At 41.6% G+C, this 20424-nt stretch overlaps 1 protein-coding gene across 16 annotated transcripts in view; it reads left to right on the top strand.

The window, feature by feature from the left end:
• NEB (nebulin) overlaps positions 1–20424 on the top strand; it is a 210534-nt gene that overhangs the window by 149033 nt on the left and 41077 nt on the right. For 13 of the 16 annotated variants that reach the window (XM_076005535.1, XM_076005527.1, XM_076005534.1 and 10 more), the window contains 17 exons: positions 3157–3261; positions 4321–4425; positions 5380–5484; positions 7512–7616; positions 7782–7886; positions 8549–8653; positions 9665–9769; positions 12140–12244; positions 13913–14017; positions 14369–14476; positions 15848–15952; positions 17578–17682; positions 18103–18207; positions 18885–18989; positions 19095–19205; positions 19890–20000; positions 20235–20336. In XM_076005535.1, coding sequence (XP_075861650.1) covers positions 3157–3261; positions 4321–4425; positions 5380–5484; positions 7512–7616; positions 7782–7886; positions 8549–8653; positions 9665–9769; positions 12140–12244; positions 13913–14017; positions 14369–14476; positions 15848–15952; positions 17578–17682; positions 18103–18207; positions 18885–18989; positions 19095–19205; positions 19890–20000; positions 20235–20336 — 1797 coding nt within the window. Of the gene's footprint in view, positions 1–3156; positions 3262–4320; positions 4426–5379; positions 5485–7511; positions 7617–7781; positions 7887–8548; positions 8654–9664; positions 9770–11383; positions 11489–12139; positions 12245–13912; positions 14018–14368; positions 14477–15847; positions 15953–17577; positions 17683–18102; positions 18208–18884; positions 18990–19094; positions 19206–19889; positions 20001–20234; positions 20337–20424 lie in introns of all 16 variants that reach the window. The other 3 variants (XM_076005531.1, XM_076005523.1, XM_076005537.1) reach the window with 2 other exon arrangements.

Genomic DNA, 20424 nt, shown 5'->3' with positions numbered 1-20424 from the left:
GATTCTAACTCGCAGCCAGAGTTGAAAACCACCATATCACCCTTCTCCTCCCGCTAACAAATAATAAAAAAATTATTTAGTAACATATAGTGTTTCAGAGTAAAGATATCTCTGAAACACCTTTCCTTCTCTTGGCTTTCTGGGTTCAGAATTATCTAAAACTTTAGTGTCTCCTCTTTCCAGTTCCTAGTGGGTTCTGTGCATGTTGCACATCAGCACTGGGGAAGAAGGGTGGATATTTTTCAGTAGTGCAGTTTCCACCACATTTACCTCTCTGTAAGAAGGAGCTGGGCTTGATCAAATGCTGATCCAAGCCGCTCCCCTGTGCTCAGAAGGGCTGAGTTAAAGCCTACGAATCTATTTTTGATAAAGACCTTCAGGGATTTTAGCATCAGGAAAGTTTGGGAAACACACTGACTTAGTAAAAGGTTTGATGGCGTAAAGAAGTTCAAGTTATTGACTTCTGAGTTGTCTTTGAATTGTAGAGACTCTTGATATATATATATATACACATTTGTAGTACTAGGGAGCAGGGATGTTGCCTCAAGAAGCATAAACAATGTGTACCTAAGTACAGTGGAAATATAATACAAGGAGAATTATAGAAATATCATGGGACAGGGCAGGCATATTGGTGTGTGACTATAGCCCCAGTTACTTGGGAGGCTGAAGTGGGAGGATCACTTGAGCTCAGGAGTTCAAGTAAAGCCTGGGGCAGTGTAGCAAGACCCTGTCTCTAAAAATAAAATAAAATATAAAATAAATAAAATAAAATAATAGGGGTGTTAGTTTCAGATTTACTTCTGATTAGCTGTATGACCTTATATAATACAACTTCAGCACTCCAATTTCCTAAGCTAGAGAATTGTATTAAAGGATTATTTGGTTTCCTTTTAACTATAAGATTCTATGAGTTTGTTGATTTGCTTTACTCAAAATTTAGCCTGGAAGAAACATTAAATTTTCATTTAATTTATCTCCTTCCTTTCAACAGTAACACCAAAAAAAGAAAGAAAAAAGGTGCCCCAAACATATGCGCTACATTTTGTTTTACCTTGCAGTTGTATATAATTTGTAATTTAAAAAACTGACATAGCCGGGTGCGGTGGCTCACGCCTGTAATCCTAGCACTTTGGGAGGCCGAGGCGGGCGGATTGCTCAAGGTCAGGAGTTCGAAACCAGCCTGAGCGAGACCCTGTCTCTACCAAAAATAGAAAGAAATTAATTGACCAACTAAAAATATATATACAAAAAAATTAGCCGGGCATGGTGGCGCATGCCTGTAGTCCCAGCTACTTGGGAGGCTGAGGCAGTAGGATCGCTGAGCCCCGGAGATTGAGGTTGCTGTGAGCCAGGCTGACGCCACGGCACTCACTCTAGCCTGGGCAACAAAGTGAGACTCTGTCTCAAAAAAAAAAAAAACAAAAAACTGACATGTACATATATGTATATACATATATAATATTTACTTCTTACATTTTAATTATTCAACTGGTATTTATATCTGTGATAAGAATTTATTTGGTGTCCATTTGTTCTTTCTAGTTTGCCATATTACATTAAATTCCCTCAACATATATTAGGGGACTACTATTTTTTGGGCCCTGGCATAAGGTCTCAGTGATGAAAGGATTGCAGAGCTAGGCTGCTACACCTGGTGGGACCCTAGTCTGGGATCAGGAACAGACGTCAATGTGATAAATGGGGTCTTACAGGAATAATCAAGACAGTGTGGACTCTAGAAGTTTTCCAAGCAGATAAGAGAGAGAACATTCTAGACAGGAAGGACAGTATGTGAAAATGGCAATAATGAGTTCTAGGAACTGGGAATCATTTAAATGACACATGGGGAGTATAGAAAATTGTTGGAAAATGAAGCTAAGAACATGGGTTGGGCCAGGTCGTAAAGACTTGTAGGCATTACATCCGTGATCTTGGGCTTTATAAAAAAAAAAAATCCTTGAAGAATTATTTCTAAGCAGGACAGATCTGAATGTTAAGAAAACTGTCTCTCAGACTTGTGGAAGGTGGGTGAGCCGTGAGGAGCAGTCCAGTCAAGGAACTGAGAAGGTGCTTGGGTCCTTAAGTCTGTGTAGGAAATGAACAATACAAAAGGCTGAACATGGTGGTGGAAAAGGACTAGAAGGATGGATTTCAGGAACATCGCAGAGTTAGGAGCCTATACCTCATGACCATTGTAATGAGGGGATGAAGGAGGAAGCTAGGAAGACTTCCCAAGTTTCTGGCCTGGGTCACTGGAAGATCAAGGAGTCATTTAGCAAAATAGAGAAAAATAGGACAAGAAGCAGATTCGGGCTGGAGATGGGGTTCATATAAAGAGTTCTACATTGAACATGATAAATGACTCAGATTCAGACAGTTGTGGAAAATCTACGTCACTGGATATGGAGATTTGAAAGTTGTGAATCTCAAAGTGATAGTTGGCCATGGGTGCAGATGGGGACACCCAAGGAGACCACATAGGGTGAAACTCAACTCCCACTAACTGTAGCCCTTGGGGGAGTGCAGGACCACAGTGGGAGGCTGAGGAGGAGCACCTAGAAACACAGGGAGAAGGGTGGGATGGAAGCCAGAGAAGGGAGTTTTGAAAAAAATGGAACACTGAGTAGTTTCAGTTTGCTTAAGAGAAGTGTTCTTCTTGTGTTTGACAATCACAGTTTTCAGTAGTCTCAATGAGAGAGAGAGAGTTCATTGACATGGTTGGGTGGGGCCAAACTATGGTCTTGAGAAATTAATTAAAAGAGAGGAAATGAAGAAACACATAGGCAGCTTGGATGGGAAAGAAAGGAAGGAAGCTAGAGGTTAGAAAAGGTTTAATGAAGGGACTTGAGTCTGTCTGCAGATGAAGAGAGAGTGCTGGAAAAACAGAAGAGGTTGAAGGGATGGAGGGGAAAGGGGTAATTGCCAGAACAGGGTTCTAGAAGGGACAGCTGAGAATGGTATCAAGCACACAGATGGAGGCTTGAATTCTGGACAGGCTAGAGAATGTTTCTTGTTTTGATACAAGGGAAAAAAGGAAAAGAGGGCCCAGGAGGCAAATAAAAGATTGGCTATGAGTAAGCAATAAAGGTATCTGCATAGAACATAATATGCCAATAAAGCAGAAATGATGATGATGACTTGGTTTGTGTCTAGCTGGTGTACCGAGCTGCAGGCAAGAAGCAGAAGTCGATCTTCACTTCGGTTCCTGATACTCCTGATCTTTTAAGAGCCAAGCGAGGGCAAAAGCTTCAGAGTCAGGTAAACTCATTTGCTAACGCAGGTGCCTAAACCTGCCACGCTGGCATCACAAGCTGATTATGTGTGCCTGGCCTCTCCTGGCCAGTAGCAGACTTGCACACTTGGTTGTCCTTGCTGTGGCCTCAGGTTCATTAACATTCCACTTCAAAAATCAGTTTTCTGGCCAGGTGCAGTGGCTCACGCCTATAATCCCAGCACTTTAGGAGGCTTAGTCAGGAGGATCACTTCAAGCTAGGAGTTTGAGACTACCCTGGGCAACATAGTGAGACCCCATCTCTACAAAAAATTAAAAAATTATACAGATGTGGTGGCACACGCCTGTAGTCCCAGCTACCCGGGAGGTTGAGATGGGAGGATCACTTGAACCTAGGATTTCAAAACTGCAGTGAGCTATGATTGTACCACTGCACTCCAAGCTGGGCAACAGAGCGAGACCTTGTCTCCAAAACACACACACACAAAAAAAAAAAAAGAAAGAAGAAGAAGAAAAAAGAAGTTTTCTTTTGGGCTGTCATAATCACAGTTATGTTTTACTCAAACAAGAGATGATGTATTCTTTTCTAAGTGCTACATAACTTTCATCATTGCATGCGTGGTCTGTGGATTCCAAGTAGTGAAAATTATTACTTGATCATTCAAAATTATTCAAATTACTTGATATTTAAAATTATTACTTGATCATCTATCTGTCATCCACAGAGTAGTGAAACCAAATTTCATGCATTCAGGCAAAAACAAGGAGAAAATATGTTGAGGGATCTATCGGAAACCTTACTCTTCTTTGGACATTCTTTATCATGTGGGTTTAGACGGGACCACACTCGGTAGTAAGAATATTAGATAACTAGAGCATGTATATGTGCTTTCAAATGTGAGTCACAGAGAGAAACAAATGAACAATAACACATATGACAAAAAACAAACAAGCAAACAAAAAACCAGGACAACAAGTAGACATGCTCCTCTTATTTAAAGGTTAGAGATGAATGAAGAGGACTGTATACCGAAGACTGAATGCTTTACCTCTATAACATCTCACCCTATTCTCTTATTATTCAGTATCTGTATGTTGAACTTGCCACCAAAGAGAGACCTCATCACCACGCTGGAAACCAGACCACAGCCTTGAAGCACGCCAAACACGTGAAGGACATGGTCAGTGAGGTAAGATGGGAGTTAGGGCCTGGCGCAGTGGCTCACACCTGTAATCCTAGCACTCTGGGAGGCCGAGGCAGGCGGATCACTCAAGGTCAGGAGTTCAAAACCAGCCTGAGCAAGAGCGAGACCTTGTCTCTACTATAAATAGAAAGAAATTAATTGGCCAACTAAAAATATATAGTAAAAAAATTAGCCGGGCATGGTGGCATGTGCCTGTAGTCCCAGCTACTTGGGAGGGTGAGGCCGAAGGATTGCTTGAGCCCAGGAGTTTGAGGTTGCTGTGAGCTAGGCTGATGCCATGGCACTGACTCTAGCCTGGGCAACAAAGTGAGACTCTGTCTCAAAAAAAAAAAAAAAAAAAAAGATAGGAGTTAGGCGCTGAAGTACCAGGTTACAGAAAAAATACTTTGTTAAAACTTTGGCCTGCTACCTCTGATCTGAGAGTTCCTTCTTGTGCTCAGAGTCATCCAAAACACAGAAGACAAAGCCATTCTTTAAGATTCTGATACCAGGCCGGGCGCTGTGGCTCACGCCTGTAATCCTAGCTCTTGGGAGGCCGAGGCGGGCGGATTGCTCAAGGTCAGGAGTTCAAAAACCAGCCTGAGCAAGAGCGAGACCCCGTCTCTACTATAAATAGAAAGAAATTAATTGGCCAACTGATATATATAAAAAAAAAATTAGCCGGGCATGGTGGCGCATGCCTGTAGTCCCAGCTACTCGGGAGGCTGAGGCAGAAGGATCACTGGAGCCTAGGAGTTTGAGGTTGCTGTGAGCTAGGCTGACGCCACGGCACTCACTCTAGCCTGGGCAACAAAGCGAGACTCTGTCTCAAAAAAAAAAAAAAAAAAAAAAAAAAAAAAGATTCTGATACCCTGTGTCCCTCCACTAGATCTGGGACTTGGTTGTGAATTGAGAGGGATGAAGCACTTGAACTTAAGTTTGTCACTTTGTATTTCTTAGACAAAGTACAAGATTCAATATGAGAAGATGAAGGACAAGTACACCCCGGTTCCAGACACGCCGATCCTCATCAGAGCCAAGAGGGCTTACTGGAACGCCAGCGATGTACGCACGCTTCCTTTCCTCTTCTGTGTGGCAGGCAGAGCGGAGGTTGAAGTGCCTGAGAAAATTAAGATATCTCGGTCACATCCATGGTTCGAAGTCCTGGCCCACAACATGGATCAGGAAAAAAAACACAAATTTTTTTTTAAAGAAAGAAACAACTGGCCCAAACAGTACCAGTCAGACAAAGTAACTTAGAGATGGCAGAAGCCTATTCTTAATTCTCTCCTGGGCAAAAATATGACCCTTGCTTGTAGTTCTGTGGTAGCATGTTCTAGGGATACTTGACGACTAATTTACTTATCCATAAAATTATGGTCTTAGAGTCAGCCAGATGTAGATTAAAATCGTGATGCTGTCACTTGCTTGCTGTATGATTCTGTATAATTTGTCTGATTTTTCTGAGCCTCTTTTCTTATATAGAAAATGAGGATGAGAATCATGATAATTAAATAAAGCTAAACAAGATAACGAGTGTGGTGTTTCTGGCACACCACTGGGCTCTTAGTTGACACTCAGGAAATGTTTGTTCCCTTTCTTCTCTTAATTCCCTAAATACAGATCATGAGAATGATGCATGACACAGTAGTTAGAATTAGGAGGGACAGATTTCCATGTCCCATAGAACATGATCTCAAGGATAGGACTGCCTTGTAACAGTCATGAGAGTATCTGTTAATGAAGATGTGAACTAGTCGACCCAGGGCACATTGGGACTTAAACTCAGCCAGAAGCTCAACCCCCTCCGTCAGCCCTCAGCTTAGCAGCTTAGCACTAGGATCTCGAGGCATCTTAAGGTAACTGCAGTGAGCCCCAAGCAGGAGTGTGAGAGGATACAGCAAATTGGAACAATGTCTCAGTTCCAAAACTTTTGTCTGAAATTTGGAGCTGAGGGGAGCCTACTCATTGGAAAGAGGCAATGGCCAGTTAGTGCCTAAAATATGAGCTGAGAAAGTCATGTACTCCCTTCAAAATCTGTCCCCTAGGAGGTTATTAGTCTTCTTGTGACACCCCTGTCGTCATCACTTCAGGGTTACTGTTGAATATTAATTTGAACCAAGCTTAATTTGCCTGTTACAGGGGTGGCCACTCCGTGAAATTGGCCCTTGGGCTCATTATGCACAACCCTATCCCTGGGGATTTATCAATACCAATTCCAATAACCCTAATCTTTCAAATAGTTTCGTATAACAAGGGGGTTTCTGGCATTAAATTCAGTGTATGCATTAGGGCTGTCCACACAAGTAGCTCTAAGCGATTTTATGAGATTATCCGCCTACAAAAGAAAATTACAAAGTCAGAGAAAGGATATCTTTCCTTATGTGTTTGCTCAGCTACACAAAAGGAAGAGAACTGTTTAAGGCTCAAAATAAACTGCTCAGAGAAGCACCCATCTTCTGCAGATGAAATGAATCTTAGGTTAGCATCAGAGCTGTTTTCTCTTGAAATATCACAAAGATAAAGATTATAATGAAATAAATTTTTAAGACTGGTTAGTGTGGAGAAAGCATTTTAATGCCAAGAGTTAGAAGCTAAATCTTTATCCCCTTCCCATGTGCCTTAGTATGTCTTGGGCTCAGTAAGGTTATGCTTGCGGTTTTCTCCTCACAAATGAGCTTTTGGTTTATGTTCTACGTGTAAATAAACTTTTTCTTAAGTAGTCTTAAATTTACAGAACAACAGTGGCAAAGATAGTACAGCGTTCTCACATGTCCCACACCCAGATTTTCCTATTTTTAACACTATATATCACTGTAGATTTGTCATAACCAATGAACCAAGATTGATACATTATTATTATAACTAAATTATATTCGTTATGATATTATTAAAACTAAACTCCATATTTTGGATTTCATTAGTTTTTTCTAATGTCCCTTTTCTCTTTTAGGATCTGAAATAAGTTTTTTAAAGTTCCCTAAATGTATTTGGGAAAACCTAAGAGAGAAAACTCAAGAAAGTTCAAGCTTAGAAGAGCTCAGTTATTTACCTTGGCAGTTTCCATAACCCACGTGCTTTTCTCTTTCCAGCTCCGCTACAAAGAGACGTTTCAGAAGACCAAAGGGAAATACCACACTGTGAAGGATGCTCTGGACATTGTTTACCACCGCAAAGTCACAGACGACATCAGTAAAGTACGTCCCTATGTACTTCTACTGGCGTTGGGCTCTATAACTCACTGCAAAAAAAAAAAATTGTTTTAAGCCATCTGTCTTTTCTAAAATTCTCCAGAGAGAAGTAGACGCTTTGACATCAGTGTTGGGTAAGACTGTATCGCTGTGTTTGTGCTTCCCTAACAGGTGAAATACAAGGAGAACTACATGAGCCAGCTGGGAATCTGGAGGTCCATTCCCGATCGCCCAGAGCACTTCCACCACCGGGCAGTCACTGACGCAGTCAGTGATGTGAGTGCGGACATCTTCTATTTTCACACATGAATTCACATTCCCCATATGAGTTACAAAGTCGAACGCTACATAAAAACTGATGAAACACTTGGCTAGATTTTAGAGCTTGTGTGTGGATGTTTTAAACCATAAAACTCATTTGCTAAATGAGTGAACTTCAACTAGAGAGAGGGAAAAATTTATTCAAATCTATAAACCTGACTTTTCTTCTAAATGTATGCTATCATATTACAGGACTGGAAGTGATATACTTCATCTAGAAAATAACCTATCCTTGGTCCGTTGAAGAAACAACTTCATGAAGCAATTAAGACACATGACAATTCTTATTTAGAAAGAAATTTCAGCTCTCTCTATGAAAATATAGCCACTAAGCTAGCGATATACTTTCTAGGAAAGCATGCCCATTAAACTGGCATTGATTTCATTAGAATTATTAATAAAAAATGAAAATTTCTATATACTATAAAACAATACACCAAAAAATAAGCAGAAATCAGTGTTACTGTGAACTTTTTAAAACTAAATGTTTTAGTACTTTATTATTTCATATACATCATGGGTCCGAGCTAAAATTTGTTCCACTTGTACAGATACTAACTTACTGCTATTTGGAGATAGGTTCTTAAAACTCTTCAATGATGTTCTTCTTCTCCCAGGTAAAATATAAAGAAGACTTGACCTGGCTTAAAGGCATTGGTTGCTATGCCTATGATACCCCTGACTTAACCCTGGCTGAAAAGAACAAGACTCTCTACAGCAAGGTATCTGTACTCAAGAAGAATGGCCAGTCCATTCAACATATACCTGTACACACAGAGAGAATTAGCACTGAGAAAATGACCTTACATATTTCCATCCCTATCTGGCTTCTAGACCTTATAGTCAGAGTACATACTGAATTGCTCCCTCTCCTTAGAAATTTCTCTAGTACTAACTTCATTGACTATAGTCATTTATTTGATTTGATGAAAAGTCATCTCAGTACAACTCCTCCTGACTCTTCCAGAATTTCTTCCCTATTAATGTCTCTGGGTGATTTACCCTATTAGACCTGATATGGTAGCAAATATAAGGCGAGGTTATTTTAATCCACAATGTGTGACACAGCAAATCACTTGGTTTTTATGGCCTCATTTTTCTGCTTACAGAATTTTCTAAAGCAGTCCCATTCACTTCCCTTGAGCTCTAAAATAGGAGTCAGCAAACTTTTTCTGAAAGTGCCACATAGTAAATATTTCAGACTTTGTGGGCCACATTCATTCTAGTGCATAGTCTTCTTTGTTTGTTCCAACCCCTTAAAAAGCATTCTTAGCTCATGGGGCTATTTAAAAACAGGTGGCGGGCCAGATGGGTCATAGTTAGCCCACCCCTGCTCTAAAAGATTATGGTTGTCTGATTAATTACTGGAAAACTGTATCCAAATTAATGGACTAAAAGCTGCCTTCAAGTGCATGTGAAACTACCTTCAAAGTAAAATAATAACCATAATATATAAAACAAAGAATAAATTGATTTATATTTTTGCCTAATATGGAAAATAGATCTATTTGACATTCAGTACATGGAAGTATTTTCTAGTATGTATTTTTGGGCTAGTTTTTAAGACACCTAGGCTGATGTGCCCTTCATTCTTGGGAGACAGAGTAAACACAGTAAATACTTGTTGGCTCTATGAATTAATTATCACAGTTATATGATAAGATGAATAGTATGTCTCATTTTGAAAGATGATTACAGCCTGCTATCAAGTAACCACATTCTGTTTTCTCTAGTATAAGTATAAAGAGGTATTTGAAAGGACAAAGTCAGATTTCAAGTATGTTGCTGATTGTCCAATCAACAGGCATTTCAAGTACGCAACTCAATTGATGAATGAGGTACGTATGAACTGATCCAATTAAGCCTATTCGATTCCTTTAAGAAGTCTATATGGTTATTTGATTAAAGTTCAAAACACAGAATGACAGGAAATCCATTTGAAGTATTCATTCAAAATAAAGATTCGGAAAGACTCTATGATGTCACCATCTGATGGGCTCTGCCCAAACCATGAATGAAACAAGTGAAGAGTGGTGTGAGGGTCCCGTGGCCATCAGTACCCCTTTGCACTAACACAGGGCAGCACAGCCCTATGGCTGTCGAGACCAAGGAAGGACAAGATTTTGCTGACTGTCAGCTGAACTTCCTTATGCATAACGTTGTGTAGATTTGGGAGACCCAGAAGTTCAAGATTAATGTAGTATCCCCTATGAAGGCCCCAAAATGGCGGTGGTTACAACATTTGCCCCAAAGGGGCAGTGTGATTCATGCATTCAAATGTGTTGCCATTGTTACTTCCATATTGCTAGGTGCACAGAGCTATCCATTTGTACCCCAAATTTTTCTTTTTATCTTACCTAGTCTTTCCTGTAACCATCTTTGCAACAATTTAAGTTAAATTTAGCTCGAGATAGCTGAAATAAGCAAGCTACGAATTTACTTACATTTAGATGGTTTTATAATATTTGGATAGTTTTATAATTAAAATTTTATTTAATTTTCTATTTTCAGATTTTCCATAGATTTATGTAAGTTTAAAAATATTAGAATCTATTAGTAAATGTTAGATAAATGTATGTAAAAGTGGAAATGTAGCTGATAGTATATTTACTTACATGTATGACTTTTTAAAACTTGTTTAACAAATTTTTTAATACATTGCCACACTAGAAAAAATTTCTTTCCTTGGAGCTACAGTATTTTATTAGAAAATAGAATAGAAGCTTCAAAAAACAAAACTATCCTTTCTAATTTAATGGAAAATGTGTTATTTTTTATTGTTTTCTGAGCATAAGTCATATGCAACTTGAAAAATAGTTCTTGTGGCTCCCAAGGTGAAGAGACGTGTGAGTTACATATGCTTCATCAGGTGCCAGACTCAAAACTAGTATGAGTTAAATTCAACTCACATGGTAGTTAATGTGTTAATTTGATCTATTTCATTTTCAGTAGATTTCCAGGCTGGACAACTCTGAAGAATCACTGTCAATAGCTTTCTAGGATGACAGTCTTTATATGTTTTGTTTCTATTTTGCAAAGGACTTCCAGGTCTCTTTTATAATCAAATAAATTAGCATCAAAAGACTATTACAATTTCTCCATGAATGTTTCAGCATCAGATATGCTTTTGGATTCTCAAAGCCTTAGATAGCAAACTTGTTAGCTTCTCAGTACCTTATTTTAAATACAGTATTAGATGCCATAAAAGCTAAAATTGCTAATGGCATCATCTATAAAGATGGACAATGTTTAGACAAAAGGTACTCTAATTTCAGTGTATAAAATAGATCTAACCCACGTTTCAGCCTTCTCTGGGTGATCTTCCTTCACTGACTCTCTTTGCTTCCCTGTTTCTATTGCCCTGAGTGCTTTGGGAGCCCACTTCTAGAAATGATATGTTTCTTACCCTTGAAGTTGTACTCTTGCTATAATTTGATATGATGTTTGAGCAGAAAAAATACAGAGCTGATTATGAGCAGCGGAAAGATAAATACCACCTGGTAGTGGATGAGCCTAGACATCTGCTGGCTAAGACCGCAGGCGACCAGATCAGTCAGGTACTGTGATGGGCTGGCCGATGGCCCAGGCAGGATGTGCTCCGGGTTTCTCATGAGATGTCGTCCCGTCTGCTGCAAGGATGTCATAGGTTCTGCCTATGATATTGGACTGTTCTGTTTCAAAGTATCTGTCTAGCCACCCAAAGAGCCCGTGAGCTATTTGAGTGTGCCGGTCCATGCTCTGTGTACTCACTTGTGCTGTGGTGAAGATGAAAAGAAAAGCTGGGTCCTCCTACCCTTCTTCTTTGGGAGAACCTGTTTGCATGTTGCACCTGTAAACTACAAATTGAGTTGCAAAACCAAAAACAAACAAGCAAACAAAATTTGATGGAAGGAAAGAAGATACAACTTTTTACTGTATTTTTCTATTCTAAAGCTGTCTTCTTTCCTATAAAGCAATTTTGGTGGTAATATAAGCAAGACTAGCTATATCATTCCCCATTCAAAAGGAATATGCATCATCGATTGCAAGTATTGTAGTCATTCTGCTTGGCATTGAAATGTACTTGGTGTCTTCACCCACGCATATACATGAGTACATAAAGCGTGTATGCCTACATCTCTTCACTCCGAGGTGAGTGGGATATAGTGCCATGTTCTCTTCTGTCTTCATAAGTCTCTTTTGTGCTTCACTGCTCTTTGCATGGACAGAGAAAATATAAATCTAGTGCCAAGATGCTTCTGAAACAAGGATGTAATGAAATTCTGCGTCCAGATATGTTGACTGCCCTCTACAATACATACATGTGGAGCCAGGTAATGTCTGATGGGATGGGAAGAAGGAGGTTTAGAAGCCTTGGGTGCATTCCCTTTTATGCTTTCATTGATTCCCTCTCCCTGCTCCATTCTCATGCTGGTTTCACATGACAAGGCTTCATAAATACTCTTTCCTTAGACATGAACTCGGAATGTGGTCAAGAGTGATGATGAGACAGCCGTCATCTGCACATCATCTGACTCTTTGGGAACTCCTAATAACATGAACTAACTTTTACAAACATTATTTCCAAACGGGTGTAACACGAATTTATACTTTTCAGTATTTGCCTGAAAGAAAAAGATTTCTTAGAGGTTGAGGATATTAAGTAGATTCAACAGCATTTAAAAGGTCCGCATATTTAATGTTTTCATCTAATTTTTCCATTGTTCAATTATCACTGCCACTCTAGTGAGGAGATGAGGATTACCATGCAGCTCTTTGAGTGTTGTAAATATTCATGGTGCCTCTTGAGTGTGATGCTGATTTGCTAGGTTATTTCTAGCCTGTCTGTTCCCACCCACACTTGTTCTCAGTGTCACTGATAACATTGCCTTCCTGCAAGGCCAGCGGAAGCACACACACACTTGCCATTGCATGCTGAAAGATAAACTTGAAGAAGCAATAAACAGTGATAATTGGTTAACAAGCAGATGCAATGCTAATAAAATGCCATTTTCCCAGACCAAAAAGTTTTCAATCAAGCTTTTGTATTAGCAACTTGTTTTTATCATTTTGGTTTGTCATCAAATCAACCCATGAAATGAGGAGGAGAAGCTGTCCCTGTAAACATTTCATTTGCCTGAATTTCCTCCTTTGTCCTCATATGATCATCAGGTAGTTGTGCATGAAATTTTGTTGCGCTCTCTGTATCTGTCCTGCTTGAAACAGCTTATGTGCATGAAAAAAAAACTGACTTGAAAATTATAGAAACAAATGCATTTTAAAAAAAATGATAAACACCACTTTGGGAGGCCAAGGTGGGAAGATTTCTTGAGGCCAGAAGTTCGAGACTAGCCTGAGCACGAGCAAGAAACTGTCTCTACAAAAAAAAAAAAAGAAAAGAAAAGAAAAAGAAAAAAATAGAAAAATTAGCTGGACATGATGGCTTATGCCTATAGTCCCAGTTGCTCGGGAGGCTGAGGCAGGAGGAATGCTGGAACCCAGGAGTTTGAGGGTGCAGTGAGCTATGATGACACCACTGTACTCTAGCTCTGACAACAGAGTGAGACCCTGTCCCACACAAAAAAAGATAAACACTTCAAACTGTGTATACTCATTATTTTACATCTCTGTTTCATCTTGGATATGGAAAAATACCTTAAGAGACTGTACATACTCAATGCAGTATGTTGTGAGTGAAACAGTTCATTGTCAGACAGAGATCAAGGTTCTAGTCCTTCTCTGGATTCAGTCTCGTAACCTCTCGGGGCCTCAGTTTCCATGTGTATAAAACACATTGGAAATTATCATTATTGTTATCTGAAAACTCCATTACACTTTTGCTATCAAGTACAAATTTATGTTAAACATTTCCAGTTAGGATTTAAAGACAAAGCTACCATGACACTATCTCCCACTTTGGTATTTCAAGAGGAAAATTAGACTCCTTAAAGCCCTCTATTTGACTTCTTAGAGTTAACTCATTCCTCTCTTCCACAATTTAGATCAAATACAGGAAAAACTATGAAAAATCAAAGGACAAATTTACCTCAGTTGTGGACACTCCAGAACACCTGCGTACTACCAAAGTCAACAAACAAATCAGTGATGTAAGTACAAGAAACACTGAATAGATTCTCGAACTCGGGAGGCATTTGCAAATGTGGAGGGGCATTTTGGATTGTCACAATGTCTGGGAGACCACTGCCGGTTGGTGGGAGGAAGGCAAGGGTGCTCAATGTCCTGTTCTGCACAGGATTCTTCTAGTACAATGAAGAATTGATTCAACCAAACTGGCAAACACTGAGACCTCAGCCGAGAGCATGAAAGCACCTGTTGAATCTACAGAATTCTCTTTCCTATATATTCTCTAAAGAAAAAAAAACCCTTTGTATTTATATTTTTATATTGTCAATTAAGAAGCATGACGTTGTGTCTTTCTACTTTTTAATCTCCTGCAGATACTTTATAAGCTGGAATACAACAAGGCCAAACCCAGAGGCTACACCACCATCCACGACACGCCCATGTTGCTGCACGTTCGCAAGGTCAAAGATGAAGTCAGTGATGTAAGTCCCAGATGGTTTGCAGTCCCTCTCATCTTGACCTCTTTCTAACATGATATAACAAACCATAATCCAATGATCCATTCCTATGTAACAACCACCCTAAAACTTAGTGGCTTAAAATAAGTCATCTATTTTGCCTGTGATTCTGAGTTGACCGGGCACAGCTGGGTAGTCCTACTCCATGTACTGTTGACAGACAGCTGAGGCTCAGCTGGGCCAGGACATCTCAGGTGGCTCATCCCCTGGTTAGCAGTTGGTGGTGGCTGTGGGCTGGGAGCTCGGCTGCTGTATAGACAGGAACCCCTCCATGTGGCCTCTTCACAGCCCTTGAGCATTTCCCCAGATGGCTCTCCACATGGCTTGAACATATCCTGGGGCACTGATAAGAAATTAATATTAATTTCCAGGCCTTTCCCCTACAGATACTGATTAGTAATTTAGTAAACTAAGTCTATGGTGAAGCCCAGAAAATTGTGATTCGTATGATCAGTTTAGTGAACCCTACTATAGTTTAGAGCCATACTTTGGTTCCTAACCAGTGTACTTAGGACAGTTTACATTGGCCTTAGTCACACTAAAACCTAGGATTCCTTCCCCAATAATCAGTGAGAAGACCCAGACTGGGCCCCAAGACCCTGAAATTTAAGAGGAGCGAAAGTGGGTAAAGCTAGAAGGCCCAGGAGGGAGAAACCAGCTGTTGGGCCTGCAGAAGCTAAGGCTTCCTGTGCCTCTCCCTCCCACCCAAACCCGCACAGCCCCAAACTTGCCAGATGCGTCTCCAGCAATCACAGTAGTGTTGACATCCATCGGTTCATTCATTCATCAAATATTTACTGAGTTTCCATGTGCCTGACACTAGGAATGAGACGATGAATGGCATGTGATCTTTGCCCTTCAGGGGTTTAACTTAATGGAAAGAATAGGCAGATAAACAAATAATTACAACATGACATGATAACAGCCAGAGCTGTGGGAACATAGAAAGAGAGCAAGACTAATTCTGTTCCGGTGAGCTGGTGGAGGAGGGTTTCTCTCCCATCTGCAGTTTTCAAGATGTTCTGAACTCAGGATTTTCTGATTTAGGAAGGGGAAAGCACGCATGGATAGCTATCCAACTGGCCCTCCACACATGCTCGGGGACATAAGTTATATGGCAACACTGGCGACCACAATGTGCCCTGGGGAGCTGGTTTGAAGAGCTGAGATAGGAAGGGGCATCCCTGCAAAGCTGCCTCCTTTCTTCACAGCAGATTTTTTTCAGTCCATCTTAAGGAGCATTGTGTACTATAGTCATGCATAATTTCTTATTTTTTAAAATGCTTCGTATGCTGCTATAAAAAATTAACCTTGTCACTGTGTTTCCTCCCACAGCTGAAATACAAAGAAGTTTACCAAAGAAATAAATCTAACTGCACCATTGAGCCAGATGCTGTTCATATCAAAGCAGCCAAGGACGCCTACAAAGTCAACACCAACGTAAGTTCCAGAAACTTCCCCAAGCCTGATGGGGGGTTTATCAGCTTCTGTGGGACACATGGCCTCTTTTCACATCTCTCCAAATGACTGGGCTCTAGTGAGTCTGGGGCAAGAGCCAGGTCCCAGGAGCACGAGTAATGATGCCAGGTGGTCCTCCCAGAGAATCATGGGGAAGAGCCTCATCCTTGCCACGTTACTCCCACTCAGCCTTCGGGGTGGGTGGCTGAGAAATGGGACATTTAATTCTGAAATGAAGGTTGCATCTTGGAAGGTGCCTCAGCGTATCTCATCCTCTTCCCCTGTGCTCTCCTCCTGCCCCCAACTCAAGAGCCTGCTTCTTCTGAAGGAGAAAACACTGAGCCATTTGGTACTTTCAGGAGTTAATCTAGTCCTTCTTCCTACTCATATATTCCCTGCACTGACTCTTTTCTTTGGGTGGGGCATCTTAAAGCCCCAACCACAGAAAAATATTCTGCATTAAGATGAGCACCGACTTCTTTAAAAATATAAAAAATGGCTGGTACAACGAAGCCAATATTATCCAACTAGTGCCCACTTGTGCCAGAGGAAACAAATATTTATAGGGCTGGCAAACTGAAATGCCTGTAGGAGCTGCCAGGTAGCTTGCAGCCATCCTGTGGATGGATTGAGGATGGGTAAGGGATAGAAGAAGAATAGACATGGCATAAAGCAAATGTAGCAAAGTGTGCATTACAGAATCCAAGTGGTGGTTGTCTGGGTATTCTCTGTAATATTCTGGCAATTCTTTTGTGTGTCTGAAAAATTTCACAATAACATGGGAAAAAAACTCATCACATAGTATACATAAAAGCATGTGCATTGTATTGTATATAAATTAGGCCTCAATAAGAAGAGAGAGAGAGAGAGAGAGAGAGAGAGAAAGCAAAAGGATAAGGGAAAAAATGTGCCTGATAGTAAGGGTCTCTATCAAGGACAGTCAGATTCAGTTACACACACTTCTGTGGCTCAGATTTGGCCCAAGGCAGCCAGTTCTCCAGGCCGGAGATCCTAGAAGGCGTGCAAGTACCTCTGAAGCCAGTCTGCCCGGGTTCGAATCCCAGCGCCACCATTTGCTGGCTGTCTCACTTTGGGCAACTTACTTCACCCCTCTAGGCAGTTCCTCAGCTGGCTATTCCTTGCAATTGTTACGAAGATTAGAGAAGTTAATTTTATAAAATTTTCTGATTTGTTTAATTCATTTTTATAATTTGTAAAGCCCTTAGAAAAGTGCTTGGCAGAAAATAAATACCTGAAGTGTGTTTAATAATTTTTAAAAATTAAGCCTGAATTTAGTTATGAATTAACAGTACTTGATTCTGAAGGTAATTCCTCTGAATCGGCAGAGTGAGGAGGACTGCAGGATCATTTCACATGGAGGCCTTTTACAATTTTAGCTCCTCTTATGGGACCAAAAGTTCCCAACAGATGACCTCTGAGCGACTGTGTAGCTGCATACATTGTACAGAAATTTGCCTTGGGGCTCGCTCTTGCACGAAGAATCATGATTTGTGGAGTGCTAACCTGCGAGGGTCCCTCTGGGCCACGTGTGTTTGTGAATTCAGCCTGCTGCAGGAAGTGACGCCTTTCTCTCTGGTTGACCACAGCTGGACTACAAGAAGCAGTATGAAGCCAACAAAGCCCACTGGAAGTGGACCCCCGACCGACCGGACTTCCTCCAGGCCGCCAAGTCCTCCCTGCAGCAAAGCGACGTAAGACAGGACAGACCTGAGAAATAAAATGATCACTCGTGATAACCACTGTCTCGGGGTTGACCCAAGCTCATTTGAGACCCGAGGAGGGGAGGAGGGTTGGAGAAGTGAAAGGCAAGCTCGGGAAGCAAACCCAGCCATGGAGCCTGGTGTCCCCCGGCTGGGCCAGGACACGAGTGGCTCAGAGTCCTGCGTGAGGCTGTGCAGGGCCTGGAGGGTGACTGGGACGGGGAGGGCAAGGTCCTGGCAGCTGGGCTGGGAAGGAGGCGTCCAGAGTGCAATGAGGGATCAAGAAACCCTCGTTCTGGCAGCAGGTCCTCGTTATCCCGTATGAGGACGCCTTGTGGGTTTAAGCAAATGCCCAGCTTTCTCCTCAGCCTACGACCCTCTCCCGCCTCCTCTGCCTTTCTTCCCTAACAGTTTGAATATAAGCTGGACCGAGAGTTCCTCAAGGGTTGCAAGCTTTCTGTCACTGATGATAAAAACACGGTGCTGGCCCTCAAGAACACCTTGATAGAAAGCGATGTAAGTATCCCCTTCCTCCCACGATGCCCAACCTCTCACAGGGTCACCCCTTCTGTGGCACAGTCTGGAAAGGACACCCGGGGAAGGACAGAGGAGAGCTGCTTCTGCTGGGGCTCAGGTGTGCATCCTGCAACAATGGCCTTGCCCTCCGTAGACACCAGGGGTCAAACAACAGCAGCAGTGCAAGCACCAGTAAATCCTGGTGACAGTTCTTGATTTGTGCTGTACCGCCAGCACAAGTAGTTCACACCCCGGGAACTAGGACTCTGAAAGCCCCACTGGATTCTACACAGAAATGTCATCACTTGTTCTCTGCAGGATCATACTCTTCCTTTACATACAGCTTCCTCGTCTGTAAAGAAGGAATAATAATGCCTCCCAGGGTTTACGAGAGCATCAGTGACATATTTGAGAAGGCTTTGAATTAAAGTCTGTATAAAGATTCATCATGAAATCCATTTTGATTGTTATTAAGACCACAACTTGCAAGAGATAAGGAAAAACACCCTTTGACTATTTCCCAAGATTTCCAAACATCAGATCTTTTATTGAATTTAGCGTTCCTTCTTTGTCAATGATGCTGTTCTCCCAGCTATAATCTAGTGATTCAGGGGCATAAAAATATGTAGGATGCCCAGGGGAGCCAAATAAATGCTTTTTCCCCCCTACCCATACAGCTGAAATACAAAGAGAAGCACATCAAGGAAAGGGGAAGCTGCCATGCTGTGCCTGACACTCCTCAGATCCTGCTGGCAAAGACTGTCAGCAATCTGGTGTCCGAGGTAACCCACCCCCCCCACCCCACCCCCGCGCGCATATGCTCTGCCTTCGGTCCTGGGCTAATGCCCCGGGCACACGCCTTAACCAGCTCTCTGTGGATCCCCCAGAACAAGTACAAGGACTATGTCAAGAAGCACTTGGCCCAAGGCTCCTACACAACCCTGCCGGAGACCCGGGACACTGTCCATGTCAAGGAAGTGACCAAGCATGTCAGTGACGTAAGTGACCGCAGCCACAGGACACTTGGCAGCAGCAATGCCACTCTGCTGTAGAATCCGATGACCAAGGAAGACTGCGAGCTGCCCTTTTCCTTATGCATGCGGCTTCAGTCTTACCACCAATACCCTTATGGGAATCTGAAACTCTCATTTTCAAAAGGATCTAGTATTTATTGGCTTTCCCATTCTGGCAACTATGACAGTTGTGAGTTTTGCTACAGGACAGGTGATCTAGCAATATAAGATGTTACTAACCTAGTGTCAATAACAGGAAGAAACATTGCTGATTCGGTGTGGCCTCTGCTATCGTTAAACTACTAAACAATTTTAGAGAGGTCAAATCACCTCTTTGTGCCTCAGTAATCTGTGCCCACTCTCTCCTTACCAATAATGCTGTAGTAATCCTGACATTTAACATTATATTTTATGAGTCCCATATGGTTCCATATAATTTTAAAAGGTAGGAATGGTAAGAATTTAATTTGCTTACACTCAGTTCTCCCAAGATTGCCGGGTGGTTCTAGTGTTGGGTTCCAGGACAGAAAGGACGAGGAGAACTTAGGATATAGGTCAGAGATCTATATCCCAGACTGATGCCAAAATAGGAAGTCATGGACCTCTTCAAGTAAACTAATTCTGTTCCCAACTTCCTCTGCCCACATAAATAATTCTGGCTCTGTTTAGACAAATTACAAAAAGAAGTTTGTCAAGGAGAAAGGAAAATCCAACTACTCCATTATGTTGGAGCCACCAGAGGTGAAACATGCCTTGGATGTGGCCAAGAAGCAGAGTGACGTGAGTTTTCCCCTCTTGACGTTCTCAGGGGCCCCTTTGAAGCAGTGGATCCCAAAGTGGTGCATGTTTTTATTTTTCCCGGGTCTGGGAACTCTAATTTCTTTATCTGGTAGTTTAAAAAATTTCGGGGTGGGAATTGATTTGGTTTTAAGGAAAAATGTTGCTCGTACTTAATGAGGACTCTTGGAAAGATAGCATATCTGTCAAGTGAGTAAACTTTTCTTCCCCAAACAGGTCGCTTACAGAAAAGATGCCAAAGAGAACCTGCATTACACCACCGTGGCCGATAGGCCAGACATCAAGAAAGCCACGCAGGCAGCCAAACAGGCCAGCGAGGTAAGGCTGTAGTTAAAATGTTCCTGGTCCCCAATGGCCACTGCCAAGTAGTGCAAGGCACCCATCACCTACTGCTCATTCTGGTTTT

Source organism: Microcebus murinus, chromosome 8, assembly GCF_040939455.1.
Source record: "Microcebus murinus isolate Inina chromosome 8, M.murinus_Inina_mat1.0, whole genome shotgun sequence".
In the NCBI taxonomy this organism is placed as follows: domain Eukaryota; kingdom Metazoa; phylum Chordata; class Mammalia; order Primates; family Cheirogaleidae; genus Microcebus; species Microcebus murinus.
This window is presented reverse-complemented; position numbering and strand designations above follow the sequence as displayed.